General features: G+C 44.9%; 1 protein-coding gene across 1 annotated transcript; it reads left to right on the plus strand.

Moving 5' to 3' along the window:
- The first annotated feature begins 13,207 nt into the window (after nt 1–13,207).
- On the plus strand, nt 13,208–15,800 carry Kcna5 (potassium voltage-gated channel subfamily A member 5). Its single transcript, XM_027951270.2, has one exon. It carries the CDS (start codon nt 13,386–13,388, stop codon nt 15,201–15,203), a length of 1,818 nt encoding a protein of 605 aa, XP_027807071.1. The 5' UTR covers nt 13,208–13,385; the 3' UTR covers nt 15,204–15,800.
- The last annotated feature ends 1,107 nt before the right edge of the window (nt 15,801–16,907 follow it).

Raw genomic sequence — 16,907 nt, forward strand, 5'->3', positions numbered from 1 at the left:
GAGAGATAAGTTGAACATCACTTTATTTGGTCTGTATTTTAAAAATAACAGTGTTATTTTTTTCTCTTTCTAACTATTAATCTATATTATGATATTGAGTGCACTTTTCGACCTTCAAGTTCACCCCAGCCCTTTAATGTTGATGTGCTACCTGGAGTCTTTGCTTACACTCGCAGTCTTACCCTTGTGTTCTTGTTATTCTTCCTACGCAGTGAAGATGGGGACAGTGGTGACAATAACAACCCCTGATTGAGGGCTGGCTGGGTCATAGTTACTTTCATACATATATCACCATCTGGGGGATAACCCTGTAAATGAGTTATCCTCATCTCCTCTTACAAATGAGAGAAGTGACACTCAGAGAGGTAAAGTGACTTGCTCGAGGTAACACAGACAGTAAGTGGTGGAGTGTGATTTGAACTCAGATTTGTCTTATCCTAGAGTCTATATATTTACATTCTGACTTACTGATTAGCTACCACGGGTCCCTAATTCACAGGAAATTTTTCTGCCTTTGGTTGGCTCTAATTATAGCCTTCCTAAGGAGGAATGTGTTGGGTTCTTCTCCTGGCATGGGAGGTACCTCCACCCTAAAATGTCATTATTAATAAACTTATACATAGTGTCTGCTGTGTGTCAGACACTGGTCTAAGCAATTTACAAATATTAACTTATTTAATCTTTCCAAAAACCCCACAGGTTAAGATGCCATCATAATTCCTCTCATCTTACAGATACAGAAAATGAAAGCACAGAGAAGTTAAGTGACTCACCCAAGATCACACAACCATTACATTCTGCAAAGTCAGGTTTCACACTGATAGCCATGCACACAGGTCTCCTTCCTTCAAAGATTTGAACTTCCCGTCCTAGCCCATCTCCTACTTCCTGTTCAGTGATGAGAGGGTGATGGAGTCAAGGATCCAGAGTTTCCCCAAAGGAAGGTCCTGAAAAACTATGTCTTTATAAAGTTCATCATGAGGGGGAAAGCTAACATGGTCCATCTATAGTTCCTAGCGACTGAGTTCTTTCTCAAAAACAATGATCACGGCCTCTATGAGGATCCTTCTTTTGAGTTTGAAAACCAAATTCACAAGAGTCTTTTTTTTTTGTATTAGGATTGAACCCAGGTGCAACTCACCACAGAGCTACGGCCCCACTCACCCCTTTTGTTTTTTACTTTGAAAGAGGGTCTCACTAAATTGCTGAGGGTCTCGATAAATTGCTGAGGCTGGCCTTCAACTTGCGATCCTGCTCAACCTCCAGAGTCACTGGGGTTTCAGGCACGTGCCACCATGATTCCTGATAGCTTCCTTCTCACCTCACTTCCTCTGATCTCAGCCATGTGCATGGATCTGACTGTGTGAGAGAGAAGCCATCAGGTGGGAAGAATTCTGTCCTGGAGAAGCAATGTGTCTGCCCCAACATCAGAAATCACAGAAAACCAGATAAAAGATCTCCACCTCTTTGAGTCACTTAGTTTTGACAAGATGCTGGACCTCCTTCCTTTTAGAGGTTGTTGTGTGATAAAAAGCAGAGACCTGGAGCTGTCCTTCATACCTTGCCCTGGTTATTCTCCAACTGGGTCAGAGACTTGAGGGAACCAAGGGCATATTGGAAGGCTACGGAGGGACAGGAAGGGAAATCCAGTGGAAAAGGTCCTCTCCCCTACAGCTCTTCAAAAGGATGACCCAATAATGCACAGTAATCTGCAGTTAGCAGAGCTCTGCCATTTACCACTCAATAGAACCTCAACAATCTCCTTAACTTAATGAGCTGTCAGTTTCTATATCTAAAGATGAGGATTGATAATGGCATCTACCATCCAGGATTGTTTGGGGGATTAAATGTCACAGTGTATTAAAAGTTCGGACACACGATAACAGCTCAAGAAATGTTAACCCAATATACAGGAAGATCTGCCTGTGCCTGCAAAGCTGAATTGACCATTGGGGGTCTGCAACCACCAACCATCAGTTCTTAATCTTGTCTGAAGAATTTTGAGCAAGTTGTACATAATAGCAGGCAGGAGTTTATTTGAAGGGAAAGGAAAAGGGATAAAGGGACACTCTCAAGGGAGAAAGGGAGAGAGCATTTCCTCTCAAAGAGAGGGATGGTGTGTCTCTCTTATAGGTCAGTTTTATTGGGGGTCTCAGGGAAGTTTCCAGAGACTCCCTCCCAGGTGCACCATGTAATTTTTGACTGACAGCAGGATCGAGTCAGACCTTCAAGTTCCCGTTGCATAGGGTCTCATCCCATGAAGGGGAGATTTTGATATTATAAGATTTGCTGAAAACTCAAGGCAACTCTGGTCAGCTGGGCCCATGCTGACTTGTTCTAATTGGAACTTGTCCTTACAGATTTTTATGGTTGGTGACTTTGCTTCTAATTATCCCATTTCCTTGAGTCCTGGAATCTGGTCTGTGTAAAGGTCACAAAAGTCTCCCTTTAGAGTACTTTCTCTTCTAACTGTCTTGGAAGAGTGTTTGGTCTGCATTTCTCCTGCAGATAACAGGTTGTTTGCTGAGGAAGGCAGCATATCCTATTGACTTAAGTCAGCTAGGGTCCAGAGTGATGTCAGGTAAATTGCTTTTTACAAAAAAAAGCATGTGTGTGTGTGGGGAGGCGGGTCAGCACAGTAGGCCCAGTGCCTGGACATGTGACTAAATTAGTCAGGGTCACTCCAGGTGAATTGGGCTGGCATGAAATAATCACACAGGGACAGAAAGTACCTTTTTCTTGGGGTTTAGCCATGGCTCCTCTGCCCCAGCTCCCACAAGGGAGTCAAGGGAAGCTGGCAAAAGAGAGAGCGAGCATACCTGAAGCCCTATTTATTGAGGGGAAAGACACTCGAGAAAGTTCCACCCAAATGAAGCAAGAGATTGGGTTTGGGGGGGTGGTGTAGCTCAGTCTCACTGTGTTTCGCCCGCTCCCAGAGCTTTATTCCCCTGCAGAGTGAGGTGAGATCCACCTGTTTCTGCATGCAGGCAACCAGTCTCACACCTCCATTGCTCAAAGGTAAGGGTCTGTGCTCACCCCTATGTGGCAGCTCCCGACAGCCCAGTCTATAAAATTATCCATTAACCTGATGTTCCCATTGCTCATGTCTGTCTGCTATCTATCATTAACTACTATGATAACATAATTCTGAAAATACAAGGAAAAGAACCAAACTCAGTCTCATATTTCACAACATGCATCTGACACCGAGTGTGGTGGGGTTTTGCTCATCCAGCTAGCAATCAAGGCTGCAATAGTGGAATTTAATTCTGACACTGTCTCTTGGGAGACAGCATCAGATCCCACAGGTGGATGGCTCAGTTCCCTAAACTTGTCATTCCACCCCCACTCCAGATGCCAATCACAAGCCCCAGTTTGTTTACCTGTGCTTCTGACCCAGAGTTCCCAGAACTTGGGGAAATACTTGGGGAAATAGTCACATTTACTGGCTTATTATAAAAGATAATACAAAGGATACAAATGAAGTAATGTATGACTGCGGGAGGGGACATGGAGCTTCCAGACTCTCCTGGGGCAGACTCTAGCTTTCATGGGTTCAGCCATTCAGAAGCTCTCTGATCTCTCTCTCTCTCTCTCTCTCTCTCTCTCTCTGTCTCTTTCTCTCTCTCTCTCTCTCTTTTTAAGGAGAGGGTTTCATTACATAGACATGACTGATAAAATCATTGACCATTAGTGGGGCAACCTAATCCTCACCCTTCTTTTCTTCCTAGGGTTGGAGGCTGAGGCTAAAAAGTTCCAACCTTCTAACCCTGCCTTGGTCTTTCTGGTAATAGCCCCCATCCTATAGCTAAACTAGGGGCTGCCAGCTACCAGCCAACTTGTTAACATACCAAAAAAGAAAGAAAGAAAAGAAAAAGAAGAATTTCACTTTGAAGATTGCAAGCATTTTAGGAGTTATATGCTTGGAAATGAGGATGAGGACCAACTATGTATTTTGCCATGTTCCAGTAGACCTCAGTTTAATCACAATGTGCATTTTACAGGAGACCCATTATAACCTATGATTTCAATGCAATATTTCCCATTTAATGGATTTTAAAAAAAGATCTGAGCAGGCAAATTACTTACACAAACCTTGTCACTAATAGAAGTACAAAGTAGGACTCAAATCCTGATTTTCTGCCTGCCAACGTCATGCTCATTACATTATTAAGAGAGTTAGCAGCTATCCCCTCCTCACCCTTAGCATAACTCTCTCTCTCTCTCTCTCTCTCTCTCTCTCTCTCTCTCTCCCCCCCCCCCCATTCCAATTTCGTCTTACTCTTGAGCTCTAGAATACCAGCCCATACCATTTGGTAATTGACTTTCAAGATCACTCAGTCTAGTAGACTGGGGAGCTGAGAGTAGCCAGGCAGTTCATGAAGCCAGCCTTGGGGGCTTTCATCAGCCATGTCTTTGTTGCAGAGACAAAAGCTCTAACACTCAATTGAAAAATCCAGTGAGTGATGGCTGAGCCCCAGCTCAGTGTGAAAATCCTTACTCTGATCCTCATTATCATATTCTCACAAGTGGCATCAATCCACTAAAAATAAGAAAGTTATTTCCCAAGATTAATAAAAAGAAAGAAAGAGGGTGGGAGTGTGGGGGATTCAGCACTGGGCTAGGGCAGGGGGAAACAGAAGAAGGCAGACGTTAAAATAGCAGCAAATGAACACCATGTAATTTCAAACAGTCGATAATGTCACACTGCAAGGTTGGTAATTCTGCTGAGATAATTGCTCTTCCCAAGATTACTGTCTTTACCAGAGAAAGAAATGATTGCTGTGTGTGAGAAATCACGCTGTCTCCTGCTTCATGAGAAGTGGCAGTGACTAATGAAAGACCAGGCTTTTGATTTGCAAATATTCCATCCATGCACAGGGACTTTCAGGAGTAGAGAGACAGCTTTTAGAGAAGAAGCCTTGGGATGATTCAGCCTTTGGTGTCACCTTTTATTTTCAAGGAAATCTGGGTGGCACCATGGAGCTAGATTCCATAAATCTAGGTTTAAAACCAAGGTCTCGGGTTGCTTAGCTTCTGCTGCATCTCCAGAGCAAATCTCCAAATGTTTGTTAACTGCAAAAGGAGATGATTTGATTAGTTAACCTCCTGGATCCTTTGCAGTACTCCAAGATCCATCCTGGGAATCTCCTTGAATGCTTCATAGGATTAAGAACAATACTGTAAGCACAATAATGATCTCCCCCAAATGTCCTTGTCCAGTCCCTGGAACCTCTGGACATATTACCTCTATGGCAGAAAGGATGTTGCAGATGTGATTGCATTTAAGGATCTTAAACTAGAAAAACTATTTTGGATACTTTGGACTACATTGGATTATACTGCATGGGGCCAATGTCACCACAAGGGTCCTTAAAAGATAGAAGAGTGAGGTAGAAGCGCCAGAGGAGGAGACATGTCAAAGGAGCAGAGGTTGGATGAAGGAAAATGATTGTTCACTTTGATGAGCCAAGGAGTGTAGAATCCTCTAGAAGCTGGAAAAAGTAAGAAAATGAATTTTCCTCCATTTTTTCTTCTAACCATCCCTGCCAACAGTTTGATTCTAGCACACAACCATTTTGGACTGCTAACCTCCAGAATTGCAAGATAGTAATTTTATGTTGTTTGTTTGGAAGTTTGTTATAGCAACTATAGGAAACTACTACCACCAGGAAGGTCCAGGCCCTGGTACTCTTGCCCTGATACCAGCATCAAGGCATCTGCAGAGGCTAATACCCAGGGATCCATTTGTCTCATTTTCACTAACCTGGAAGATCATGACTTCCTCATTGGATCAACAAAGAGAAAGGCCAGTAATTACCTTTCTGGTCACTCTAGACAACTAATGTGTATAATTTAGGGCCCGTATATGCATTTGCCAGCTATGTATGATTTGCCAGACATGTAATACTTCATTACAGATGAAGAAATGGGCCTAGCAAAGCTGAGTGTCATCATGAGCTGTGGGGACTCTGTACAGGCCTATGTCAATCCAGGCCCCAAGCCATTTTCCAGAGTTTATTTCCCAGCTTCCAGATTCCTTATGCACCATAGTATCCAGTAAAAGGACCAGAATGTCACATGGGATAGTGTTTCCCAACTTTGGTGGGTATCAGAATCATGTCAAGAGCTTGTTAAAATGGATTTCTGGGCCACATAGATACTCTAATTCAGTGTGCCTGGAGAGGGCTTGGAAAATTGTTTTCCTAGTAAATTTCTAGATGACCTCGACATGGCAGGTCCATGGACCACACTTAGAGTAACCAGGCCCTGAAAGCCATCCGATCTCAGCCTTCATCTCTAGAACCAGCCAGTCACATTGATGCCATAGGTGAGCCTTAATTGTGTTCCATGACTAAACCAACATTTTGCCAAATCAGAATAAAGAGGATTTATTTTCATAGGGTCATTGAGAAAAAACAGATGCAAAGACCTGGCCTGCATGAACTGTGATAGAAAAAGCAAATGTGACTCCATTTTGTTTTGTGACTTCATTTTGTAAAACAACCATGCCAAATAGAAGGGTCATGATCAAGGCAAGATGTTCTTTTCCTTTTGCTATAGAAACGTTTAAGAACACAGAACTACCTAATGGGGCATTGTTTCCATAACTAGGGTAATGGGGCTCTGTTTCTGTAACTGGGGTGACTGGGCTAATTGTGATTGGTTAAGTGTCCCGCCACCTGACTGCATTGTCCGGCTTCTGTAACCTGGCTTGCTTGCATTGGCTAGACCCCCGAACATCCCTTTTGCGGTTCTCAGGCTTATAAGGAGCGCCCTTGCAATTGTTCCGGGCTGATCAGGAGAATAGCTTTATGTTCTGGTCAGTCGCCACCGGTGTGCTTCAATAAAAGCTTGATTTGATTATACATGAGTGGTCTAGAAGTCAATTTATGAAACCCCGTGACCAAGCTTTAACTATAACAGAACTACTCAGTGGTCCCATGTTTTTTCCAGACTTACACTTTTCCAGACTTATTATGCTGCTTATAGAATAACAAAACTGTCTTACATTTGCTTAGCATTTTTAGAAAAATTTTCTTTTTGCATATATCTTGATACGTACCCTAAATTCATAAATATATGTTATGCAATGTGGGCTGTCATCACGGTAGAAAAGCCACTGAATATAAAATGCTCATTTTGTGTCTTTTTTGGTCTGGGAGCACGAGCAGAAAGTTAGAAATCAAGAACTGGAGCTGGTATTGAGAAAAGCAGACACACTTCAAACATCTCTAACCCTCAAGAGCAAGGGAAGGTATTGATTCACAATTTCATAGTGAGGAGGTTTTCATGTTATATGAGTGAATACTATAGTAAGATATTTGAGAGAGGAAGAGAGGGACATGAGAAAAAAGAAAGAGAAATGGTGACAACACAGTTCTAACCATCCAGCTTGTCAGTGGAGGAAGGGCAGGCAGGGAAAGAAGGAGAGAGGGAAAACCAGTTAGTTCCCAGGGCAAGCTGTCCCTTGAGCCTCCCAGCCACTGTGTATTTAGGTCACCTCACTCTCTGTTAGGCCTCTGAAAATGCACTGAACCCATTAATGAATTTTTTCCTGGATTATATCTAGGGAGAAAGGTGGGGGGGAGCGGGGGCGGGGAGAAACAGCCAAGCTCCAGATGTGAGCCTTGATTTGTGAATGGTCTCTCATCTTAATCCTCTGAATAGGAAATCCTGGGTCTCTCTCAGGATCTGGGTCAATGCAAGCATAATCTCTCCGCTCCTCTACCCTCTCCCTCTTGGATGCCTCTTCCCGCCTACCTGCTCCCACTTCTTGCAGTAATTAAACGATCTCCAGTCCCTAGCACATGCATATGTTTTGTACACTTGTTCTGCTCCACTCCACCTTTGGGTTTCCACCAAACAGCGAAGGAAGGTCATTTCCAGGGCTTCCTTCCCAAGGTGTTTGAGTGAGGGGCAAGTGAGAAGGGAAGTGGAGGGAAAGCAAGAACATCTGCTCCCCTTGTTAAAATGTTTGCTTTTTTTTTTTTTTTTGCTACAGATCTTAGAAGTAAATGCATCTGGGATAGAGGATTCAATGAAAGAACTTTACTATTTTGCTGATTGATACTCTATTACCAATTATTGCTGATCAGATATCCTTGCAGTGTGCTATTTAATAGTAACATATCATAGAATTGCATGCTTCATAATAGCAGTGAGACCCAGCCTACCAAGGATCTATTAATCAAGTTTTCCTTTTTTTTTTTAAGTTGAGAAGAGGAGCAATTTTTAAATTTTGACCACACTGCCTTCTCTTTGGCTCTCCCTGGTCCAGCCTGAGAAGTCCTGAACCTGCTCCTCCAGCTAATGACACCTCTATGTTCCCTTAGAAAGATGCTGTTGGGGAGGTTGGAGAAAACAAATCTTCCCAGTCTGGGGTTGACAGGTCCTTGAGGAAGGAGATACAATGGTGGTCTGACTAGTTTCCCTTTTTAATGGAAAGGGGATCCAGGGACTCAGGGCAGATGTGTGATGAGGTTATTTGGAATAACTAGTTTACCAGGATCATAGAAAAGTGAGGGCTCATTGTAGAGTGTGCTTCTCTTACTTTATGAAATCTGACCTCCCTCCATGGTACCTGGGGTTTGGTTGTTGGAGCCCCCCAGAGATGGCTGGATATGCATTTCAGGTGTGGTCCTTGCAACAGCACCCATTTGTCCATCTTCTTAAGTGAAAGGAGAAGTAGGCTGAGTCCTGAGACTTAGACTGTGTAGTTAGTAGTGTTAGTTGGCTTGCAGCATTTCAGTGCAGGTTATTACCAGGACTCTCTCCAGAATCCCAGGGCAGCACCAATGTGGCTCCCATGGCTGTCAATCACTTCAAGGAGGAGGGGCAAAATTCATGTTTGATAGGCAAGAAATGAATGGCATAATTAAAAACAAATATTATTTTTGCCTCCTCCTTGACTCTTTAAATTCTGTCTAGAAATGAAAGTTTTCCTGTTTAACTAGGTGAAAATCCAACAGGTCTTCATGTTTTTGTTTCATTCTGATATAACAAACAGAGCTACAGTAACTTTAGGCCTTACAAACACTAGGAATTAAATTGCACAACCCAGTATACTAAATTATTGTTTTACCCACAGAGCTGTTTTTATCTACACAATTGAGGTGGCTTATGCAACAATAGATAATACAGTGATATATATATATATATATATATATATATATATATATATATATATATATAAACAAAGGGCCAGAGAAAATTTAATTTACCACTTAGCCTATTTGGCCATTCAAATGAGTCTTCATTATTTAAGTGATTTCAGAAATTACCCTTCATTCCTGTCCCTCAGTTTCCCCTTCCTCCTTGCTCCAACAGGTGAATTTCTTTCTCTTAGTTCAATTGCATTCAGCACATATTTATTGAAATGCATGATATTAATTCAGCACCATGTTTGGTGTTGGAAGGAAAATCAGATAAGTAAAGAGTAGTCCCTGATTTTATGATCTCTGTCTTTGTGTATCTGTCGCCTACTGTCCATTTATCTATTGATATACAAATAGATGACAGATAAATAGGTCAGCAGGTAGACAGATGGATAAATGGTGTGGAAGAGACCAGTTATAAATAAGATAGATACATACATATCCACAAAGATTAAACCAAAGATATTCTAATAGGAATGAAAGGAATAGTTTACAAAATGAGCAATTGGAAGCTAAAATAAAAGCATATGGGCACATTTGCTTTAACAGAGAAACAAGCAAAGAATCTGAATATAGAAGAAAGAAACTATTATACCATCTTGCTGAGGAGATGGTGAAATGTGATGGAGCAGGCTCTCCACGACTTTATGTTCATCTTTCTCTCTGACTCAATCTCACAGAACTCTTCCTTGGCCCTCTGTGTCAATGACATTAGCTTTCTTTTGTTCCTCAAGGCAACCCTGTCCCTTCCTTTCCTGGGATCTCAGGACACACTCTTTCTTTCATCTGAAATAGCTTGTCTTCCCCCATCACAATCTCAGAAAAATCTTCCTTGAGCCCTAGGTGGAGTCAGGATCCCCACTATTCTCATAGTGCCCCATATTCTAGTTGGTGCCAATCATCAAAATTGTAATCAAACAATTAATTTAAGATTAGATGCTCTGTGTCTTTTGCTTTCCCTAGGATGTACCACCAAGAGACATATGAATCACATCTATCTTGGTCATCAATGGCTTGTACATATCAGGTACTCCATAAGTACATTTGGAATGGATAATAAACTTGACATTTAGGATTTCTTCTCCTCTTCCTCTTCTTCTTTCCTTCTCCTCCAGCCCAGCTCTCCCTCCCTTCAATACCTGTCTTAAAATCACTCCTTTTCTCTTTGGTTCTGTATTCCTTCCAAGTCCTCCTATTATCTGATAGGACCAGTCCAATGAATTAACAGAAGAACTCCCTTTTGTTTTCCTCAGTGCATGTCATTCTGGGGACATATCTAGAAATGGAAAAAATGCTAGAAACTTTATTTGGATCTTGTCTGAGAAGAGGCTGATACACAGATCTGTAGATAGGAACAGCAGTATCACCTGGAAGTGTGTTTGAAATTAGTCTAAAATGCACACCAGAGCAGACTCTGCATTTTAACAAGATCCTGAGGTGATAGTCCACTTTTAAACACCACTATAAAAGAACATATTTTCTAGGACGAGATGTGTAGAAAATAAGGCGGATTTCAGTTATGTGATGTGTCTTCTGGGAAGAAGACCCAGAGATGGAATGCAAGAGGTTTTTTGGAAGATGATAAAAGACAAAAGTGATAGGAAGCAGAATTCCTTAGGTAAAGCATTCAGACAATGATGCTGATCCAAGACTTGTGAAAGGAAAGAGAAGCAGAAGACAGGTTGGAAAGGGAGAGTCTCGGAGTACAACACAGATCTCACAGTCTTGGCTGATTCAATGGGGACTTCCAGAGCAAAGGTTACTGTCAGGGGACTTCTGCACTGGGCAGAAGTGGCCAGGTCCTTGCAACTCTTCTGTGCACAGTCATTGGCAGAGGGCTGCCTGGGGGTTGGAGGGGGGGGAGTGTGACCTCTGCTGGAAAGCTGAGACAGAGTGAGAAGGTGCTAACAGATGGGAGTTGACAACTCATTGCACTCCTGCAGCTGATAACCAAGTTCTTTTTTAAGGGAAATCTCCATGGCTGCCAATTATGACATCTGAAGGTAATTTTGCAAGAAACTTGGGAGAGGTAGTAAAAGCACAGGAAGCCAATTTAAGAAAATACCACATTAAAGGAGGCCTGACTTAAGTGCAGGACTGTTTATGTTGTATTCTGATTCTTCAGAGAACAGTCTTCCCCAAGGTGCCTAGAAGACAAGAGACTCCAGAGACTCTTTCCCTTGGGGAATCCAAAGGGGATTAATATGGCATTTACAAGATGCTTGAGTTAATAAACAGGACACAGTGGTCATGGGTGTCTGACCTCATCCTCCACAAGCTCAGCAGGGGCAGACCTGATGCTGACTGGCAACTTTAAAGAGCCATAGAAAACAAAAGGGGCCCAGGGCTTGCTCCACTGAGCAAGCCTAGCATGCACAAGGCCAGTGCTTAAGAACCTGAGTTCAATCCTCAGCACACCCCCCCCCCCCCGCCCCATCATGCCACCACCAAAGAATAAAAGACCAGTGGAGATGGAACAGAGATGGCAGAGTTTGGGGGAAGAGAATACAAGTCCCTGTGGTTAGCCAGTGATGTCTCCACATACTGATTTTCACATTCATTCCCCTTCTTCATTTATGCACATCTGCAAAGACAGCAGAATCACACACAACAAAAAACATTTACATGAACCAGATTCACAGCAACTCTGGCACAAGCTTGTACGTCTACACTCTGCTATTTCAACAAAAATTTGTACACCCAGAACCAAGTTTCTGATCATCCCCCTGTGTAGATAAATTCATAGACCAGAGGCTGTAACATCCACAGCTATAAATCCCCAAACAATATACAGGAACAAAAATAGACAACCTAATGAGATATTCAAGAATTCAGTGACTATGGTCATTTAAAGTCAAGAATCTGTAGGCTGTGTCTGGAACAGCCAGACATTCCTGGAAAGACTTCCCTTGGTCTGAATCCCCAGCTTCACCACCACTTTCTACTTTTGAGATGTTGGGCAAATTAGCCAATCTCTCTGTACCTCTGTTTCTTCATTTATAAGATGGGAACAAAAATAATACTCGCAAAATAGGTTGCTGTAGGAATACGTGAGTTAATATTTGTAAAGCACCAAGAATTGGCTGATACATAGTAAGAGCAAAGTAATTCCCTCTCATCATCCACTCTTCACCCCATCTCCCTACACCACGCCCCATGCAATTGCTAACTATAAGGTTCACCAGGCAGGATCAGTCCTCACCAGGATTTTTAAGTCCTTCCTTCCCCTCCTGTTATGATTTTTGTAAATAAGATTTGTTTGAGAGGGCTGATGGGTTGTGGCAGGGTTATGGGACCAGACAGCTAATCTCACGATGAGGCTGCCAGCCTGGGGCTGCCTTTGGATCTGTCCTGGTTCACCACTGCTGTCTGAGCTGGGGATAGGACTTTTCCCAGGTCAAGGGCAGGGGGTGCTGCAAGGTTCAGCCTAGTATCTTTTTGTGGGTTTGTAGAGAAATGGGAAGACAGATGCTTCTCCATATATAGATTTCAGGGTCCATAGCTCTGCCATGCCCCCTCCTGTCTGTAATTCTTCCCAAAGAAAATATCATTATTCCTCCAAAAGGGAAATGCACACACACACAACTGAGGTCTCCTTTCTCCTACTTCGACTCAGCACAAAGCTTAGTGCTTTCAGAGTGTGATAGTTGATTTCCCCTCGGGTCCATTCGGCTTTCAGCGGGTTCCCAGGTGAACTGAAATGCAGAGCTGTTCTCATCTGGTTGCCCTGGGAGTTTCTGCGGTCTCAGTACAACCTGTTCCTCTCTCGCGCGGCTCCCTCCCTCTCTTCCACCCTCCGCGGGTGTGGGGACCTTCTCACCCCCCTCCTTTCTCTAGCCGAGGGCCCCAGCTGCGCCCTCTTGGGAGACACCCGCTGCCACATACTCGGGAAGGGAAGCTGGAGAAGAAGGCGGGGGAGGCACAAAGGGTGGAGGCCGTGCAGCAGCGCAGCCAGAGGGGCGGCTGAAGGTTGCATCTGCTGGAAGAAGGCTTTTCGGCTGCCTGGTAACCGGCTGCCAGAACAGAGAGAGAGGGAGAGGAGCATAGAGCAGGGCAGCAGCTCTTGACGTCAGGACCAAGGGAGAGGATCGTGCCAGCAACCCCAGCCCGCCCCAAAGCCAGACCAGCCTACTGAGAGAGAGGAGCCCGACAAGAGGGGCAGGCGGAACTGAGTGGGGGGCGCGAGAGCCCTTGGCTAGGGCGCAGCATGCCCCCTGCTCCAGAGCCATGGAGATCGCCCTGGTGCCCCTGGAGAACGGAGGTGCCATGACCATCAGAGGAGAAGGTGAGGCAAGAGCAGGCTGTGGTCAGACCACCGGAGGAGAGCTTCAGTATCCTCCGACGGCTGGGCTTAGCGATGGGCACAAAGAGCAGGCTCCAAGGGGGCGCAGCACTCAGAGGGGCACGGACCCAGGAGGGAGACCTTTGCCTCCGCTGCCTCAGGAACTGCCTCAGCCTAGACGGCCCACTCCAGAGGATGAGGAGGGAGAAGGCGACCCCAGCTTGGGCATGGTGGAGGACCAGGTACCAGTACTGGGAGCGGGGGCCCTTCACCACCAGCGAGTTCTCATAAACATCTCTGGGCTGCGCTTCGAGACGCAGCTGGGCACCTTGGCACAGTTCCCCAATACCCTCCTGGGGGACCCAGCCAAGCGTCTGCGCTACTTTGACCCTCTGAGAAATGAGTACTTCTTCGACCGCAATCGGCCCAGCTTCGATGGCATCCTCTACTACTACCAGTCTGGAGGTCGCCTGCGGAGGCCAGTCAATGTCTCCCTGGACGTGTTCGCAGATGAGATCCGCTTTTACCAGCTGGGGGACGAGGCCATGGAGCGCTTCCGGGAGGACGAGGGCTTCATTAAAGAAGAGGAGAAACCCCTGCCCCGTAACGAGTTCCAACGTCAGGTGTGGCTTATCTTTGAATACCCGGAAAGCTCTGGGTCTGCACGGGCTATCGCCATCGTCTCCGTCTTAGTCATTCTCATTTCTATCATCACCTTCTGCTTGGAGACCCTGCCTGAGTTCAGGGATGAACGTGAGCTTCTTCGACATCCCCCGGTGCCTCACCAGCCTTCTGCCCCCGCCTCAGGGACCAATGGCAGTGGGGCCATGGCACCTCCCTCTGGTCCGACAGTGGCCCCACTCCTGCCTAGGACATTGGCAGACCCTTTCTTCATTGTAGAGACCACGTGTGTCATCTGGTTCACTTTTGAGCTGCTTGTGCGCTTCTTTGCCTGTCCCAGCAAGGCAGAGTTCTCCAGGAACATCATGAACATCATTGATATTGTGGCCATCTTCCCCTACTTCATCACCCTGGGCACGGAACTGGCAGAACAACAGCCAGGGGGTGGAGGAGGGGGTGGCCAGAATGGGCAGCAGGCCATGTCCCTGGCCATCCTCAGGGTGATCCGCCTGGTCCGGGTGTTCCGCATCTTCAAGCTCTCCCGACACTCCAAGGGGCTGCAGATCCTGGGGAAGACCTTGCAGGCCTCCATGAGGGAGCTGGGGCTGCTCATCTTCTTCCTTTTCCTTGGAGTCATCCTCTTTTCCAGTGCCGTCTACTTTGCAGAAGCAGACAACCAGGGGTCCCACTTCTCCAGCATCCCTGATGCCTTCTGGTGGGCAGTAGTCACTATGACCACCGTGGGCTATGGGGACATGAGGCCCATCACCGTGGGTGGTAAGATTGTGGGCTCTCTGTGTGCCATTGCTGGGGTCCTCACTATTGCCCTGCCTGTGCCCGTCATTGTCTCCAACTTTAACTACTTCTATCATCGGGAGACAGACCATGAAGAGCAGGCAGCCCTGAAGGAAGAGCAAGGCAACCAGAGACGGGGGTCTGGACTAGACTCTGGAGGCCAAAGGAAGGCTAGCTGGAGCAAGGCTTCCCTCTGCAAGGCTGGGGGGTCCCTGGAGAATTCCGACAGTAACCGGAGGGGCAGCTGCCCCCTGGAGAAGTGTAATCTCAAGGCCAAGAGCAATGTTGACTTGCGGAGATCTCTGTATGCCCTCTGTCTGGACAGCAGCCGGGAAACAGACTTGTAAAGGGAGGCAGCAGAGTGGGGAACAGGGGTGGCCTCTGAAGCTGGGGATTTACTTTATACCACAGAGTATTCCAAGTCCACCTTGTTACTGAAGCCTGTTTTTCTCTTCCTCCTACCCCCTAACTCCCTATTTTCCCTCTTTTTTCCATGACACCAAGGGTCGCCTATTTTTAAAAAATACCACATTCCATGACGCAGGAGCTGTTGAAATGGTGAGCGCTGTGAGATGGATGTATTTTAGCCAGTTTCCTATACCCAGCAGAGGGATAACCCAAACAAAAATGACTTTAAATAGCTCAGATCCCAAGAGATTTTGTAGCTCTCCCCATCCATGTGTTCCAAATTTGTTTTACATATTATTATATTTGTGTATAGGAGACAATATTATTTTTATGGCTGGTGAGTGAATTTTTGTACTGTAGTTCAGATGGAGAATATTTGCATTTATTCTCAAGATATATGTTGAATTTATGGAAAAGAGTTTTGTGATGTTTTCCTGGGATACTTGGAGCCAGAGATCCTGGCATGGCTGTTTCTTCAAGTCTCTCTTTTCTGGGATGTGATATGGGTGCTTTGTATCTAGGGTAAGAAATGTTCTGGAAAAAAAAACAAAACAAAACAAAACACAAATCTGACTTTTTCTGTGAGCCTTAAGTGATTCTTATAACTTTCTTTGAAAAGCATTTTAATGGTGTTAGAGGAAGACTTCTGATAATCCATTTTCCTTATTTTTATCCCAGGAAATAAATTGTGACTTACTTGGGGCAAGTGTTAGTTTTTTTTTTTTTTTTTTTTGTTTGTTTGTTAGTTGTTGTTTGTTTGATTTTTTAAATTTTAGATAATAGTCTGTCACTTGTTGTTTCTGGTTTTGGAGTCAGGGCAAATGCCTTGACTGGGGGTAGAAGACTTGGAAAGCTAATAATGGTTTCTCTGAGCCTCATAGGCGATGGTGGGTAGATTCTGTTTGTTTCAGGCTGCCTTTGACACAGACACACTGCAATGTGCTGTGTGATGTGTGGTATCAGACACCCCATCAGTATGGAATGTGCAGGGGGCTAAAAGGAAAAGGATGGTGAGTACCTCCCACCCTTGCAATCCAGCAGTGGTTCCCTGGGGCCGGATTTCTGAAGTGTACTTTTCTGCAGGTTTTAGGACTTCCTTGGCACTGCTCTCAATAGCTCTGAGAAACAAATCTGATTTTCACAGGCATGAAATCTGTTCACAAAAGTGCAGATGAGTGTGAAAGTCACAAGGGAATAGTGCCTGATGCCCACTGCCCTATGGCACAGCAGAGGAATGAGCAAAACCTTTATGGTGGACAGTAGCAGCAAGAGGCCAGGGGAAGGATTTGCCTGTTCCCATTAAAGGCTGGTTTTGACAGATTCAGTTCAGTCCCTGAACTCAAAGCAAATCCCTTTGTTTCCTTTATACTGAGTGGCTGTGGCAAAACAGGACAATAGGAGTAACCCTGGCTATAATTTCTCTCTGGGTCTATATATCAGGATTCCTGCTGCTGCTTTTCCTGCTGGATAATCCAAAGACTGGTTGTTTTCCAGTCTCAGCAGGGAGGGCTTGTGACCCATAATTACAGGTCCTCTATCTCAAGAGTGGGCTTATTGACTGATTCTGAAGGTGTGTTCAGTGTCCCTATGGTTGAGGGAGGATCCACTAACTCCATGTCTGGGAATTGTGGATTTAAATAAGA

Source organism: Marmota flaviventris, chromosome 3 (genome assembly GCF_047511675.1).
Source record: "Marmota flaviventris isolate mMarFla1 chromosome 3, mMarFla1.hap1, whole genome shotgun sequence".
NCBI lineage: Eukaryota > Metazoa > Chordata > Mammalia > Rodentia > Sciuridae > Marmota > Marmota flaviventris.

Bases quoted from the DNA above. Each gene is read 5' to 3' on its own strand.
- Kcna5 (XM_027951270.2), top strand. From the start codon at position 13,386: ATGGAGATCGCCCTGGTGCCCCTGGAGAACGGAGGTGCCATGACCATC.